The 16566-nt window shown below is 48.4% G+C and overlaps 6 protein-coding genes across 6 annotated transcripts; 5 read left to right on the top strand and 1 right to left on the bottom strand.

Moving 5' to 3' along the window:
* Window positions 1-640: 640 nt before the first annotated feature.
* N7443_007927 (putative integral membrane protein) lies at window positions 641-2296 on the bottom strand (the record flags this gene model as incomplete). Its single annotated transcript, XM_056887983.1, has 7 exons — window positions 641-936; window positions 987-1054; window positions 1109-1491; window positions 1551-1618; window positions 1677-1713; window positions 1766-2134; window positions 2198-2296. 7 exons carry the CDS (start codon window positions 2294-2296, stop codon window positions 641-643), a joined length of 1320 nt encoding a protein of 439 aa, XP_056739674.1.
* A 1463-nt stretch (window positions 2297-3759) lies between these two features.
* On the top strand, window positions 3760-5430 carry N7443_007926 (peroxidase family protein; the record flags this gene model as incomplete). Its single annotated transcript, XM_056887982.1, has 7 exons — window positions 3760-3967; window positions 4020-4127; window positions 4169-4222; window positions 4277-4426; window positions 4488-4808; window positions 4869-5043; window positions 5100-5430. The coding sequence occupies 7 exons, from the start codon at window positions 3760-3762 to the stop codon at window positions 5428-5430; spliced, it is 1347 nt and encodes a 448-aa protein (XP_056739673.1).
* A 709-nt stretch (window positions 5431-6139) lies between these two features.
* N7443_007925 (uncharacterized protein) lies at window positions 6140-7497 on the top strand (the record flags this gene model as incomplete). Its single annotated transcript, XM_056887981.1, has 3 exons — window positions 6140-6359; window positions 6408-6804; window positions 6861-7497. 3 exons carry the CDS (start codon window positions 6140-6142, stop codon window positions 7495-7497), a joined length of 1254 nt encoding a protein of 417 aa, XP_056739672.1.
* A 458-nt stretch (window positions 7498-7955) lies between these two features.
* On the top strand, window positions 7956-9075 carry N7443_007924 (zinc-dependent alcohol dehydrogenase family protein; the record flags this gene model as incomplete). Its single annotated transcript, XM_056887980.1, has 2 exons — window positions 7956-8123; window positions 8173-9075. 2 exons carry the CDS (start codon window positions 7956-7958, stop codon window positions 9073-9075), a joined length of 1071 nt encoding a protein of 356 aa, XP_056739671.1.
* Window positions 9076-10378: 1303 nt separating this feature from the next.
* Window positions 10379-11944, top strand: N7443_007923 (uncharacterized protein; the record flags this gene model as incomplete). The annotated part of the gene is made up of 1 exon (XM_056887979.1): window positions 10379-11944. One exon carries the CDS (start codon window positions 10379-10381, stop codon window positions 11942-11944), a length of 1566 nt encoding a protein of 521 aa, XP_056739670.1.
* Window positions 11945-12401: 457 nt separating this feature from the next.
* Window positions 12402-15329, top strand: N7443_007922 (fungal specific transcription factor domain-containing protein; the record flags this gene model as incomplete). The annotated part of the gene is made up of 7 exons (XM_056887978.1): window positions 12402-12507; window positions 12640-12717; window positions 12790-13394; window positions 13470-13678; window positions 13737-13757; window positions 13813-14211; window positions 14273-15329. 7 exons carry the CDS (start codon window positions 12402-12404, stop codon window positions 15327-15329), a joined length of 2475 nt encoding a protein of 824 aa, XP_056739669.1.
* Window positions 15330-16566: the final 1237 nt, after the last annotated feature.

The following is a 16566-nucleotide window of genomic DNA, read 5'->3' as shown; positions in this document are numbered from 1 at the left end:
TATTCTCGTGCAGACACGTCTCATCCCACTTGACGTGTCGATCAGGCGGCATACGACGCCACTAATTTAACGGTCGACTTAGCCCATCCTTCAATGTTTTGCACTGTGTCGATCACACGGCATCTGAAGCCAACAAGCTAACGGTCACCCTAGACCAGTCCAGTTATACCTTTTCGGAATGGGTGGGGATTCCGGCGGAGTGGATGGGGCCCTGGCCCAGTCGCTAGCCCAAACATGGATCGAATTTGCCGAAGGGGAAGCTCCCACCCAGGGACTTGTCCGCCGAACTTTAATAAAGGACCTTTATTAGGGGGTAGTGTCTGTATCTGAGCCTGTAACTGCTCTGTGCGGTAGCTTTTCGGGGTACGGTGCCACACTTAAGCCAGGACATTGGCCCAATGGCCTCGCGGGGCTAGTATCCAATGAGATAGCTAAATCTTGAATATAATCTTTCTACTTTCATCTTCCATATATTTCGTGATACGTTGACGATAAAAACTGACAATTTTGATGTTTCACCAGTGAGCCTTCAAGTATGTAAATGTTACAAATTAAAAAAAAAATAACAAGTAAGAAGGAAAGAAACATGAAACGTGCTTGCCCTTGGATAAACAGGATTAAAACTTTTGTCAACCCAGCCCTAAGTTTGGTGGTGGTTTAGCTGAGCCTCGCTGGAGGTGTCCATGTCACCAAGTGGGTAAAAATTGCGCTCATCGTTCTTACTCTGGACATAAATGTTTCCTTCAAAACGGGAGCCGGTGCCGCGAGAGTGAGAGTGAGAGTGAGAGTTCATGACGTTTGACTTGACGTTCTCAGTGTCACCAAAGAACCCGGGCAAAATAAGACGTAGCAATGACCTAATGGCAGGCAAACACGCACAAATAACGCCAACATCACATTCAATGGTACTCCAATACCCAATGGTCACATAGTCCCCTAGGTCTATTAGTAAACCTTTGCATAGATTTGTAAACAATATTACTCACAAGTCAGATTGCTAGTAGAAGCAAAGTGAATAAGGGAATTTAACCTCAGAATACTGACTAGGGTGACACTAGGCTCGCGATTTAGTAATTTTTTGATAGTAAAAATGGCTAGGATCACTCACAAGATACCTAGACCGAACATGCACATCACGTACACTTTCTTCCTCACGGAAAGATTCAGATGGTAGAGCTGTCGCAATGGTAGCGCCATGACGATTATATCAAGAACCATATTGATAATTGCAGCTGACCAGCCCTGGGCATTTATATGATTGCACTTGTAGTTTCCTTCTCCATCCCAATGGAGCCATGCACCGTCTAATGGGCGACACTGAAATACTGATATAAGTATAAAGGCGATCAAATAGCTGACGTTAAGCCCAATAACCATGCAAGTGATGGCCCGGAACTGCCGATCCGGGAAGATGCGAAGGTAGAAGCAGCAGATCGATATTTTGGTCATTGGAAGAATACTCAAATAGAGCAACTCGTCCCAAAAGTAAATCTGTGACAATGAAAGGCGTCAGAATCTGTGGTCATGGATATTAAGATTATGTAACTCACATAGAGGATGCGAGTAATATTTTCGAAAGGAAGCGTCCACATATCTCTTCCCAAGCCGGCGTTGGCCACTGAACAGGACTGTTAGTCAGGCGTGAAAAATGTTGTAAGATCGGAAGGGGCGCATACAGACAACCGACAATGCTGAAAGTGGAACCAAAAGGCACTAATAATTGTCAGTAAAACTAGCGGCGATAATAAGGAGCTTTCGAAAGTACCATTGTGAACAACATCGTCCAATCGTCGAGACCGAAAACACCACCACAGGATCTGAACCGGGCAACCATGCGAAGAATAAAGGCGAGTAGAGCGATGATACCTCCTGCAACGCCTGCATAAGAAACAACATGTGTTCGATCGCGAATAGGAGCTCCACATGCTGTGATCGTGACATTTTTCGTAGCTTTTGCGTCAGCAAGGGAACCCAGCAGAGATAGACGTGGCAAAGTACTCAAAGATTGCCGAATTGTGCAGCTAGTGACCACACACTCCTCCAAGGTAGCGGTGTAAGTGGCATCGGTACAGAGACATGTTTGATCTGTAATTGCGCAGGACGACACTGCAGCCGAAGAAGTCATGCATTTCAGCTTCACAAGATCAGTATTCCGTGATTAAGTTCAAGTAACGGCCAAAATAGTCAGAGCACTTACCGCACAGGCGGGTAAGACAGCCTCCAGCTGTGTCATTCCTGCGATCGCATTTCCGGTGAAAATAGCGACGCCTAAGGCAACTGCTTTTAGGAAACGCATATTGGAGCTCCTAAGCGATAAATATCCGTGACCAAGGTGCCAACGGAGGACAGCCGAGCAAAATTTGACAAGGTAAGCGATAAATCAAAATTTTGACTTGTTGGCACCCCAAATTCTTAATCAGGATGTAAGCGAATTTTTAACTTGCTTACACTCTCAATTTAGGTGTGTCTTGTCAGGTGATCGTCACCTTCCTTTCGGTGAGGCACTAGACATGCCTTCTCATCTTCCGGGAAATATCCAGACGGTTCAACTCTGTCGATCGCGCAAGGGTTGCTGTGAGCCGTAGGGTAGTTGTAGCTCTAGAGCCCGTAAATTGAATTCTATGTACAGACGCTAGCGATGGGTCTATGAAGGGTACCACTGACCTGGTTCCAGTCTCATATTGTGGCTTGTATGTGAATTAGGATCTGCGGCGTATACGAATGGCATCGCCCACTAGTATTTGGTTACGGTTCCGGAATGTTTTAAGCTTGTGGATACCGGTGCCATAGCCAGGTAGGAGCGAGGACAAGGCTAGACCAATCTCCACCAGCCGGCCAAACAGCCTTCTGAGCCGCTGATCTACACCGGGTAATTTGACACTTACCCCACTTTGAGCTCAGTATGCCCACTAGGAAAAATTCCGCCCATTCATCTTATCTCTCTCAGGTACTTTGTCTTCTCCGTATGGATCAGCCAAGCGGAAACGACCCTATTCCTGCTCTAAGACGTTGTGGCCCAAACCTTATTGATTTCACTATCATCCTCAATCGGTAAGGGCCCGAAGCTCCTTCCATTCTGAGGAAATGATTGCTTCCTCTAAGTCGGTCTCACTTTCCCCTTTAAAAGTACAGTCGAGACCTTGATCAGCATTGTGGGCTGGCTGGGGTATACCCGACTCCACCACGATGGCAACGGCCGAAACTTTCCTACTTCGGACGTGATCAGCATCATCGTGCTGTAAGTCCACATTCCTGCGGAGCCGAAACCACATGGTGAGTATTTACCAAATACCGCAGTCTGAGCGCTATTGTTCCAAGCTTCCTCGAAAAACCCCTCAAGGGGTTTGAAGAGGGAAACCCCTAATCTCATCTACTCCTGGAAGACGGTCAATAGTACCGGACGGGACATTGAAGTCAATACCCGGTGTAGTGTGGGGAATGTAAAACCGGACGGGACATTGAAGTCAATACCCGGTGTAGTGTGGGGAATGTAAATTACGCGATCTATCCGTATACAAATTCTACCCCAATTGTGTTGATTTTAGTTCGAGCGTACGAATCATAAACCTGCTGATTAATTACTGGTCCCTGAATTGGACGGGTCTCTCGTTCATAAGCTTGGATCACATGTGTGATCCCGACCAAAAGGAGTAGACACGATGGCCAACAACCTTGCACGGCAGTCTGTTGTACACAAAAAGTTCCCTCTCTTCAACAGTCGTCTTTGCAGATTCCCTTGAATCTTATCAATTGCTCAAGATGCGCATCTTCAGCCCAGGGCGTTTGCTCTGGTCGTCGTCTCTCCTCGCCATCGCATCAGCATTCCCGGATGCCGGAGACTTCCACAGCGGTCGCTTGGCCCACGGAAGCTTGCACAAACGATGTCCATTTGGCCACGGTCAACCAATGGTTGAGACTGAGCATGACAAGCGGTTTCTGTTCGACACGATGAACTCGCCGATTGACAGTATGTTGAAAAGATCCATGCAGATAACCTGATTTTAACGGAATGAAACCAGTCACTGGCGAGCACGAGTTCCGACCACCAAACTTCGAGAACGGTGACCAGCGTGGCCCCTGCCCAGGTCTTAATGCGCTGGCGAACCATGGCTATATCTCACGAAATGGTGTGGCAGAGGCAAGTGATTCATACTGTGACGGAGAAAAGCTCCTTGGCTAATTGTGATAAAGTTTGCAAATGTGATTGAGGCTATCAACGAAGGTAAATTTCCACCATGACGCCTACATTGCTTCTAATCTAAAATGATGTATGCAGTTTATGGCATGGGCGTTGATTTGGCCACTGTGCTCGCAATCATGGGCACCGTCTGGACTGGAGACCCGCTGTCGTTGGATCCTAGCTTCTCCATTGGAGGTCGAGATACTAATGTGAACAGCTTGCTTGGAAATCTTGGAGGGCTCCTGGGTCCGTATATCATCTGTGCTTGTGCGAATACCTAACTTACACCTACCGTTCATCTTTATAGGCGAGCCTCAGGGCCTTATTGGCTCCCACAACTTTATTGAAGCGGATTCTTCCAACACGCGTGACGACCTCTATGTCACGGGAAACAACTACGCATTAAACATGGACAAATTCATGACTTGGTATAATATGTCCAGTGACGGCACCTTCGATATGGATCTCATGGCCAAGCGCGCGAAACTTCGTTTTCAGGAGACCATTCGAACCAACCCAAATTTCTACTACGGACCCGTGACCGGCCTTATTGCACGTAATGCCGGCTACATTTTCCCTGGTCGGCTTTTCCGCAATCATTCCCAAGAGAACCCCGAGGGCGTCTTGAGTAAGTACAACCACGGGTGTCCAGCTCGACAACATCTGCAAAATGCTGAATGTATCACAGCTAAAAGCCACATACGCAATTTCTTCGGGATATACGGCGAGGAACGTAATCTGACGTACCGTGAGGGATGGGAGCGAATCCCCGAGAATTGGTACAAGACCCCTGTCGACTACGGCCTCATTCAACTCAATTTGGACACCATCGACTGGATGGCAAAATACCCGGAGCTCGGGAGGTAAGCATCCTTATAAGCTGTTGTATGGTTTTTATCTGACAAAACTCTACTTCAAGCGTTGGAGGCAACACAGGCACTGTGAACAGCTTCGCTGGAGTCGACCTGGCGGACCTAACCGGTGGTGTTTTCAACCTGGCCAACCTGCTAGAGGGTAACAACCTGCTGTGTTTCGTTTTCGAAATCCTGAAGTTTGCCAGTCCGGACGCTCTTGATGGACTCTATTCAACCCTGGCTGAGCCTTTGGAATGGATCACTAACACTCTACCTGTGCCCTTGCTCAACATGACTTGTCCGGCATTCGAAGATATTCAAATGGGCGGTAAGCCATTCTGGGAGGCCATTCAGAATGACTTCCCCGGCGCTTTGAAGAGTGGCCGTGCTTTCTAGATATTCCTCTATCTGGAAACTTGCCGACAAAAGTCAACCTTTTCTTGGAGAAGGTGTGGTAGAGCGGTGAAGGGTGTAGAATATCTAAAACTACAAATTAGAATTCTAGTGATTATTCTCAAAAAGAAACTGAGCAGAACTAAAGAGTGTCAAGTGTAGCAATTCCAGTTTGTGTAATTCTGGGCTGTCATGTGCGGTTGGACATAATAGCAGGAAGGAATCCCCTTCAAAAAATAATATTAATCAATCTTGTGATCTCTGAAGGGCCAGCGGTTTTCTGGAAGATATGTCTCTTCTGTACCATCTTCCGCAATGGTAATAGCCAGATGTTCGAGCTGGGCGACCTTTGCTAAAAGTGCTCATATTGTGAAGGTTGAAAGAGATACCTAGAAAGATACCGAGCAAGCACTAGTGAAAGAAAGTGTGCGGAATGTCCGGCCCGGAAATTTAAGGCGGTGAAGCTAGATTAGCCAATAAGATGCCTTTTTTTTCCTTTGCCCCTAACCACTGCGATAAGCGCAGGCCTCCTGAGATTAATCAGCTCTCCCTCCCGTGTGCAAGCGTTAGGCTTTGAAAGTCGATGGACTGATATACCCGGATCCTGGAAATATCGGCCATTTGTCAACCACATCGGAAGCATGGGCCAGCCGGACTTCGTCTTTTTAAATACAATGGGGGGTCGGGTCTCTCTCAACCAGCCGTTAAACGGATGAGGGCGCATATCACGAAAAGCAACTTCGCAAAGAGGCGTCAGCGGGCTAAGGATGTGGGCCCGCCAAAGAGAGAGATAGATAGCATGATGACCGTGCAAGAGGGCTTTATACAGCCGTCAAAGTGCAGTGAACAGTCCATAGCCTTGGACAGCGACCAAACTATCACCTTCCCACCCACACTAACTTGCCCTGAACCAGCTCGCAACCCCAAAGCCTGTATGCACTATTTCAAATTTGAGTTTTCTATTTCCTGATTGTTTGCAGTCCATAAGCTACAGAAACTTGTCTTTCTGGAAGGGATTCGCTCTCCAGCCAGCCCAAAGGAAACAGCTTGGTTCAATCTGATCGCGTCAGACCCGGCTTTGATTGAATCGACAATGGCTATAGCTGTGCGACTCTGGTCGCCTGATGATTCCTGGCAAATTGAATCTTATCGACATTCACATACAGCTATCAATCTCATTAAGCGGCGACTAGAATCTGCGGCGACCTCGACCGACGGCGTTCTCGGAGCAGTTGCCACAATGGCGTTCGGGGCTTCCTTGGAAAACGATGATATTTCTTGGAATATTCATATAGATGGTCTGGCCCAAATATTGAAAGAAAGACAATCGCGAAGCACGGATCCACCGCCACCGTGGCTTTCGGATCTTGTTGTCCTGTCCGTGCTTGCTCAAGACAGCCTACCTGAAAGAAACTGGCTAAAAATATTGATAGGGATTCGGTCAACGCCATCTTCAATTTTCCGCGGCTGTATCATGAGCGTATTCTTGAAATTTTGAGAGATTGCAATGATCAAAGAATCTCACAAATAAGAGCAATCTGCGACAGTGTCACCCAATTACAAGAAACGATTGGTTCAAAGCACAGCCAGGAATTCGATTCGTATTCTATTGCGCGAGAAATCGAGGAGCCGCTAGCCAATCTGCACTATGAAGTACGAGCGCTTCGAGCTCTGGATGACCCATACGTTCAGGCTACTGCGCGTTCGATTGAACTGGTGCTCTACTTAATATGGCCTTCTCAATCAGGAGCTCATTTAACACTTCTTGCCGGTGAACTAAAAGACACAATATGTCGATTTCCAATCCAAGGATGCTCATATATGAATCTAACTTCTTTCCAACTCATGATTGGCGCTATCGCTGCAAACGAGAACTCGCCAACAAGGGGATGGTTCGTTGATAGAATGGCTAGAGAGGTCCGAGCGATGCAATTACGTGGCTGGAATGAACCTCTCAGCATGCTTACGGATAGGAAAATACCGATCAGGGCCCTCTCAGGACGATTGCAAGCTCTCTGGGAAGAATTGCATCAACGAGCCGCCGAGCTCAGGGAGCCAATAGCCGGGTGAAATGATCCTTCACTTAGACATTATAGAAACCCGCGGAAATCAAGCCAATTTTGAAATATTCCGCTTCGATTACCAATTTGGATTTCAAATATTGAGATAATCATGATAAATCGGCATCCGGAAGCTACAATAGGTTCCAATATAAAGTCTTCGTGTTGATGGCAAGCTAACCATTGAAATCCTGGGAATAATAGAATGACGTAATATGCCCCCCCCCGCCAACAATGACTTTCCCAATTAGAAAGTTGACTTTCCGGATAGGGAATCTGATTATCCTAAATAGGGAAATCAGATCTTATCCCCAAGGAAAGTGTATAAGTTGACCAGAAAACGTTGTTGTCCTACAGAGTATTTGAATGATCCCATTTCCCTCGATTTTAACCATGATTCTCTTTTCTAGTCTCTTAAAATCGGCTGACTCGACAAAATCTGCAAACCAAGTCACTTCAAATTCAAAGATGGCGAGACAATGGATTCTGACTGGCCAAGAAGGCTTCGAAAAATCCCTCCAGTATCAGGAGGGCCTTGATATTCCATCTGCCCATAAATTGGGCTCTCATGATGTTCTCGTAGCCATGCATGCTGCAAGTCTGAACTACCGCGAGCTGATGATCGCTGGACCCGTGGTATGTTGTCGACAACCCACAACAAGAAGATGTCGCTAATCTAAGGCAGGGTATCAATGGACCAATTACGCCACCAGTGATTCCGGGGTGTGATGGTGCTGGCATAGTCACAGACGTAGGATCCTCTGTTATGGACTTCCGTCCCGGAGACCGAGTTGTCACATACGTCGCACCGAAACTAGCTGAATCTCGTGGTGACGATGCTCTCCCTAGTATCGCTGATGCCATGCTTTGCCGGGGTCAAGGAATTGAGGGCACACTCCGTTCCCACGGAGTTTTCTCGGAGGTGGGCCTTGTCCATGCACCAAAGTCCTTGGATTACCTTCCAGCAGCCACTTTGTCTTGCACTTGGATCACCGCGTGGAACGCCCTATTTGGCTTGAAAGGCCGGGAAGCAGGTCCTGGTTCGTGGGTGCTTGTCCAAGGCACAGGTGGTGTTAGTGTTGCTACTCTGCAACTTGCTATCGCGGCCGGTGCTTCTGTCATTGCTACAACATCGAATGACGAGAAAGCAGCTCGCCTTAAGGCTCTCGGTGCGACCCACGTTATCAACTATCGCACAAATCCTCAAGGGTGGGGCGAGGAAGCCCGGGGCTTGACCCCAAATGGAAGAGGGTTGGACTTCGTTATTGATGTCGGTGGTAATGAAACTCTATCCCAGTCTCTTGCGGCTGTGTGCGTGGATGGAATCGTTCTGGTGGTCGGTGGAGTTGGGGAAACTATGGAGGTGGTGCCCATGTTCGCGGCTCTTATGCACACATGCATTGTGCGTGGGATTCTTGCAGGAAGCCGCAACCAATTCCGGGACTTGATTCGCTTCATTGACAACAAGAAAATCGTGCCTGCGGTTGATGATGTGGTCTTTGAACTTGCGGAGGCGAAGGGTGCGTACAAGCGCCTCAAAGAAAAGAAACATTTTTCGAAAGTTTTGATCAAGATTGATCAAGTCTAGTCCACCACTGGTGCTACTTAAGCTAGTATTCTTGAATTTTTTCTTATTTCTTTCGATACAATCCAGGACAACCCAGGACTTCAAATGCAGTATGAAGATAGTACATTGATTTTTATAGCTTCTATTCATTTCATTCTTCTATTGGAAGGTTGGCGAACGTCACCGGTCTCTGTCTAGCTTGATTAAGGTTGATCCGAAATATATCAAACCGTTAATGCCCACCAACGACATCCGGAAAGTGCTTTCCTTCCGCAATTGCAGACGTGTTTAGATCAGCATAAAGTATGCCTCCCACAAATTGCGTATTACTCTTTCTTCCTTTTCGACGGTTGTCCACAAACTCAACCATAATACTTCTAGTCGGATCCAAGAACTTAGTCTCAGCCTGCATTGGTCCTTCCACAGTAGTTTGGATGACTTCTTTCATTTCTTCTGGTGTATTGTCCAGAAGGATATTCAAGGTCAGATTATCTGCCACTGTGGTGTAAACGATCTCCAAACCCTTCCCTTCGGATCAATGTGCAGCAGCGCGGGTAATATTGGCGGCCATGTTCCCGTACTTCGCCTTCGGCTTTTATACCCTAGTATTACAATCTCTGCGAGTGCTATGCATCCCGGGGGACGAAGATCAACTGAAAATGTTCCACATTACTTCTGGGAAGAGGTTGAGAAGGACTTAGAGGTCTTTGGGGATCCACCGTACTGGGTGCTAGGTGGCAAGGTGATATACGACTGGATAATGCAAGAAATACCTGTCTGATTGATGGATATGATGATATTCACGGAGGAATAGATGTCTCATACGCAGAAACACATGGTCGCCATTACAAGAACAAGGTTTTTAGGCTCGTTCAAATTATCCCCCAGTCAGGCTGTTGCGGGGATACTGATGCCCGGAGCGCCAATAGCCCGAAATCCCGTCGTTCAGTCGAGTCGGGAAATGACCCGTTCATTCCCCCGTATGCCGAAGACTGGACGCATCCAACACATGGCACATTGCTTGCCGTGAGGATATGCATGATCGCCGCCACGATAAGCGATATCTGCGGGGGACGGTTCTGAGAGGCTACGCGTAGATGATCATTGCTGTGCATCGTCCTCCAAGGACATGCCGGAGGCGTTTTCTCCTCCTTGAGTTCTAGTCGTCCACCGCTGGGGCTTTCTTTTATGATAAGAGCCATGGCTTCTCCCACCCCCCTCCATGATTCTCTCACAATATAAAGCTTTCAAACATCATTGTTACCCGAACGCGGCAGTCCACTTCTAAGAATTGTCATTTTATATTGACTCTTCTGATCAAGTCATGTTCCACGTCCACGATTCTGCCGTCCGCGGCGTCGAGGGTGTGACGCTGCGAGAAACTGACCAGCGAACGCGGTTCTGGTGGTATTACCCCGGCCTGCGCTCATTGAATCTCCTTTTGCTGGGTTGCATCGTCTGCGATATGACCAACGGCTACGATGGCTCCATGCTCAATGGCCTTCAAGTCATTGACAGATGGGGTGACGCGATGGGCAACCCTAAAGGTACACGCCTGGGTACCATCACCAGCGGCACCCGCTATGGGCAACTTGGAGCGCTCCTTTTTGCAGCACCTATGCTGCAGCGGCTAGGGCGCCGTGTGCCTATCATGATAGGATCTTGTATCCTACTGGTTGGCATTGCGCTGCAGGCTGCAGCGACTGGTTATGATATGTTCGTTGTCTCGCGTGTACTCATCGGCTTCGGAAACACAATCCAGAATATGGCTTGTCCCATCCTGGCTGCCGAGCTTGCACACCCCTTCCAGCGCACCCAAATCATCGGCATCCAGAACACGACTGGGTCCCTAGGCCAGATCATGGCCGCTTGGATCACCTATGGCACGTCGTTCATGATGTCTTCGTGGTCCTGGCGCCTACCATCACTCCTACAGGCCATGTCATCCGTCTTCCAGCTCGTTATGATGTTCGTCACCCCCGAGAGTCCACGCTGGCTTGTGCACATGGGCCGGCGCGAGGAGGCATACCGCATCCTGGCCAAGTTCCATGCGGAAGGAGATGAGTCATCACAGCTGCTGCAATTCGAAATGGCCGAGATCGAGTCGGCTATTGAGGCAGAGAAGGCACAAGCCCTGACATCGTGGATGGAGTGGTTCCGTACGTCAGCCAACCGATACAGGCTATTCATAATTGTCACCTCGGGCTTCATAATCCAGTGGTGCGGGAATGCGCTCATCACGTACTATATCCACCTTGTCTTTGAGTCGATTGGTATCACCAGCTCCAAGAAGCAGTTGCTAATCAACGGCGGCATGACCATTAGCGGTTTCGTATGGGGTAATACATGGTCCTTGCTGGTTGACAAGATGGGACGGCGGCCTATGTGGTTGATTGGTTTATCGGGTATGTTTGTCGCCTTTTTGATGATCACAGTGTTCACTGGTGTGAACTCGAGCATTGGATACACCAACACGGCCCTCGGAAACGCTACCATCTTCGCCATATTCCTATTCGGCTTCTTCTATAAGATGCCCGGCTGCATGGTTCCCTCTTATGTCGCCGAGATCGCCCCTTTCGAGCTCCGCGCCAAAGCGTTCGTTCTGAATGGCTTTGCTGATGCGGCGGCCAATATCTTCAGCAGCTACACCAACCCTGTTGGCCTAGGAGCCATTGGATGGAAGTACTATATCGTTTGGTGCTGTGTGTTGGTCAGCAACTTCACCATCGTCTACTTTTTCTACCCAGAGACCAAGAACCTCACCCTCGAGGAGGTTGGACAGCTTTTCGACGGGGCTTCGAGCTCTACAGACGCTAAAATGGTCAATGACGAGACGGAAGAGAAGGAGGCCCGTGCCACTCATATCCCGGTGGTGACAACGGTTCAGTGAAGTATGCCAACCTGGAAAAGAATTATGGTCCTCCGATATCTATCTTCACGATATGTTTCATTCTCATCTGCTTGAAGATACGATGTTGCAATTTTGGAGCGTTGTTACTTGTCAAGCTGTATAGTTGGTATTTGAACGCATTACCGTTCGCTTCTCCCGTGTCAAATGATGTATTTTCGCACGCCATAATTCAACAGCCGGACTAGCGTGTGATCGGCAATTGAGGATTGTTTAGGAACTTCTTTCTTACTTTCCAGATGTAGAGAGTCCTCCAATCATCGCGTGTTTAGTCGAAAGGACGAAATGCGGGGAAGTGATCAGGTAAACTTGCCTCGGCCAATAAGTTCCCATCCGCGACCCACATCGCCTATTGAGGGTGGGTTATTTATCCCGATGTCCGGTCTGTCTCGCATGCCGCATTCTTGTCCCACTGCTGATCGGAATTATCTATTGCGAAATGGGGGAACGGGCAATAGTGCACGTGTCCAGGCAGCCCGGCGAAACTATCGACATCGACGCGGGGGAGGAAGAGGGATTTTCAGCGGGGAACGACCTCCCTTCCTGTCAGTCGTGTCGGCGAAGGAAGCTGAAGTGCTCGAGACAAAGGCCGTCTTGCTCGCAGTGTCAGAGACTGGGTGGGAGCCGAAATCGTGGTTGAAGATTGAAATATAGGCTGACAATAGGGTCTAATCCAGCATGCGAATGCCTCTACATCGGCAAACAGAAGCCCGGTATCAAGACTGGTGCCGTTGACAGCCTCAACCGACGCTTGGGTAAGAGTCCTGCAGGAATATGCAAACCTTCCATGTACCAAAGCTCCTGGCTGAAAGAGACATGCTCTCTAGACGTGCTGGAAAAAATACTATTAGATGAATCTGGCAAACGCCGACCGCAATTTGCCTCAGTAGATCGCGATGAGGGGTACTGGAACATAAATTATCTTTCCAGTTCTCGGCAAGAGGTGCCAGATCAGGATCATAGCCGGTATTCAAGCCAACGACACCAGAAGCTCGACGCCGGAGCAACAGCCTCCAACTCCCCCGGATCTCCGCCCCAAGCCAGCTACGGTAGCCAGAAAAGAAGACGGATCAATGATAAGAATCCCGATCTCTGGGATGAGGACGATGTACCGCATGCACTGCCTTCATCGCACCTTTTGGATGCAATCGTCAATATCCACTTCCAGACGGTGCATCATTGGGTCCCAATCCTCCACGAGGCACGATTTCGGGCGAAATTGGCGAATCCCGACGAGAGATATCGGCTGGTGGTGCTTCTCCACTCACTCATTGCTATCGCGATCAGGTATATTGATTTGGATAAGTTTAACCTTAGCCGGGCAGATGCCGAGAGGCAGATCAAGGTGTCCAGGAGGGTTGTAATGCTCCACGCGATGCAATCGCTGTCGATTGAGAGCATCCAGGCATTGGTTTTTCTAGCCTTTGACTTTGTGAGCTGCCATGTTTTATGCTCTTCAGAGCCGGAAGGTTTCCGCAACTTTTGACCACCTCTGACTCTGTTGCAGATGGGATGCGGGCATCCATTGAAGGCATGGCCCATAATTGGTTCCTTGACAAGGACTGTGGAATATCTCCAATTGACAGTTGAGCCACCGGAGCTATCTTTGAAGAAGCCGCCTCTTCTTCGCCCATTAGCGCTTCTATCATTGCCACGCGATTGGACAGAGTCAGAAGAGCGGAGGAGGCTTTTCTGGAACGTTTTTCTTCTCGACAGGTCAGAAGAACCCACTGTTCACTTGACTAAGAATAATCTACTTACTTCTATATTACAGAGTATGCTCGGTCACATCTGGGTGCGTGTTTCGATTAGCCAAATGACCGGCAGGTATCATCTAATAGCAGGTGCAGCTGGCACACAAGCCTGACTTCGGACCACGTCCAACGACGACTTCCCTGCAGCGGAGCACCTTGGAAGCGCGAAGAGGCGGTCTCGACGCCGTTCTTTGGCATATGGAACAGATCCACGGCCAAAATCGGCAAGTCGATTGTGAACGTGCCAACGTTATACGAGTCACCTTCCAAGACCAGCGACTACAGCCCCGGTGGAGAAACCGGTGGTAGTGGAGGCAGTGGAAATGAGCAATTGGACATCTCGAACCTAGGAGCATTTGCGTATTGCATCGAGGCCACCGAGAACCTAAGCCAGGTCACATCCTTCTTCCTACAGCAAACCATCGATTTCGGAGACAGAGAGCAGGTAAAAAACTGGCTCACGAGGTTTAAAGAGCTGGACCTGCGGCTTGTTCAGTGAGCATCATTGCCCCTTCTCTGTCCTTCTCTGCACTTAAGTAACACGAAAGTGGCCTAGTTGGAAGATGTTTCTCCCCCGTCAGTGGAATGACTCTGATGTTTCCCGCGACGTATCCGTGATCAAGATGGACCCGAACCTGACCTTGGCGCACATGACGCATAACGCTGCGATGATCCTGCTGCACCAACATATCGCCTATCCGCCCAAAAATTGGTGTGACGCCGTCAAGCTACCGAGCGCATGCAGTGCTGAGACCTGCCAGCTTGCCGCCGTTGAAATCGCCTCCATCGCTGAAAAATACCTTTGCTACATGGGCGGTATAATTAATAGTCAGTTCGCTTTCTGCGCGTTTGTTGCCGCCCGTGTGCTCCTTGTGAATTGGCTCTCTTCTCCTCCAGAATTAAGGAACCATCTGACACCAGAGTTTTTTAATCTCGTTGATAGTTTGAAAGAGATGTCTCGTCGATGGAAGGGAAGCCCTGTGGGGAGGCTTGGTGACCCGGACCTGATGACCAAATATGCGACGCGGCTTCAGCTGATGCATTCTCAATATGCCGCTGGCTTATATGCATACGCCTCCGTTGGTGACATATTATCGGATGCCAGTTTGGATGGCCTGTTTGATAGGCAGCAACTGCCCATGGCCAGCGGTGATCCATTCTGTCGGGACATGACATTTCCGTCAACACAGGGAATGGGATCGATGGGAATGAATTTCGCGAATTTTGCACCTACTATGCATCCGACAGAGATCCCATCAGGATCACTGACTTATACACATCCACCGGTCGCGTACGACCCTCACGGTACGCCCATTCGCCAGAACGACACAAATTCACGGCAGCGGCAGCAGCAGCGGGATCCTAGCGTCAACATGTCCGCAGGGGGCCCTAGCATGATGATGTCAAGCCCATCTTCAATAACAGCTGTAGCGGGACTGTTGGATCTTGGTATGGAAAACAATCACAATAACAACAATGGTTTTGGTGGCGAGGACGATGACGAATTGACAGCCATGTCGCATATGCTGTTGGGTCAGCAGTTCCTTGAGATGGACCGTGTTATCACGTTGGATGGAACAGACTTCTTCACGTCAACTGGTTTTAAAACATGAAGGGCGCCAGTGTCCCGATGATGAGATTATCAGGAGCGTGGCTTTAGGTACTTACTCATGCAAGATCGTTCACTAGCTTTCCCCGTTCCCGCCAGCCACATTTTGGCTCTTTCCCCTCAGTCTTCGCAGATGCAGCGTAGCCCTTGTCTTCGCCTACGGTCATGAAACAGAAGACCCTGCTTAATATTTAGAGAGCTCAACCTGGTAGGTAAGGAAACATTATTTTATCCATTTCAATAGATTTCGATATCTACTGAACCAACAAGACCCAAGGATTAGCCCTTTGGGACCAGTTGTCTGGGCGTTTCCGTCTACGAGTCGCTGGCGATTTGATAGCGGGCAAAGATGTGATGGGCCAGGGAGGAAGTGTATGTCGTACGTAATAATAGCGAACCCGCGATTTTCCGTGGTCATTCCAAAAACCTACCAGTCCAAAAAATGAGTTTCTATACTCAGAGGTAGGAAAAAAGCCCAACGCTGTCCTATTTTGTCATACGCAGTCGGAGGAAAAGTTTGAAGGCTCGAGACGAGCGGCTTTTAACTGTAGATCCAAGGCGAAGTGTATTAGACTTGAGCCAGTGTTTACCTGTCTAGTACATTCAAAAACAGCTCCGAAGACAGATACTCTAGGCTGAGCCATTTCAGGACAGTGCATGTAACAAAAACCTGTCCATTTTTGGTCGTCTAGGTTTCTAAACTAGAAAATATAGAATCGTGAAAGGTGACTACCAGGAATGTTTTAAAGTGACTAGGTCTATTGACATGCCATGCAGTAAGAGTCTCCAGTTCAAGGCCTAGCAAAGACGCGATTTATCAATCAACCAAGGAGCTGGCGCGTGCTCAAAGTTACTCATATCGAAGGTGGGGGGGGGGGGGGGGGGGGGGCACTTATACCTAATTTCGAAAACTGCTGTATAGCATATCAAATTTTGTTGCTCTTCAACTTCAATACTCGTATATAAAATGGGCCTTCACCAGCTACTCACAGAATTCTTTCTCTAGCTCTTATTTGAAGCATGCTATACCTAATATAGCTACTCTTCCCCTGAACCCTCGTAAGTAATCTTGTACAGCTGTAAATTACAGCGTATAACTAGCTTCTGTTCTAGACCTATGTGGAGCTCAGGGTCTCTAAAGGTTTTAAATTCCAGTTCTGTGAAACCCTCACCCTTAAGAGTCAAAGATGAATATACTAGTGAAACTGACTCCATTCATACTTGTTTCTAGCCTAGATAGC

The sequence above is a fragment of the Penicillium atrosanguineum genome (assembly GCF_028827265.1).
Source record: "Penicillium atrosanguineum strain IBT 20685 chromosome Unknown utg000006l_segment0_segment0, whole genome shotgun sequence".
NCBI lineage: Eukaryota > Fungi > Ascomycota > Eurotiomycetes > Eurotiales > Aspergillaceae > Penicillium > Penicillium atrosanguineum.
The sequence above is the reverse complement of the archived record's forward strand: the minus strand, read 5'-3'. Positions and strand labels throughout refer to the sequence as shown.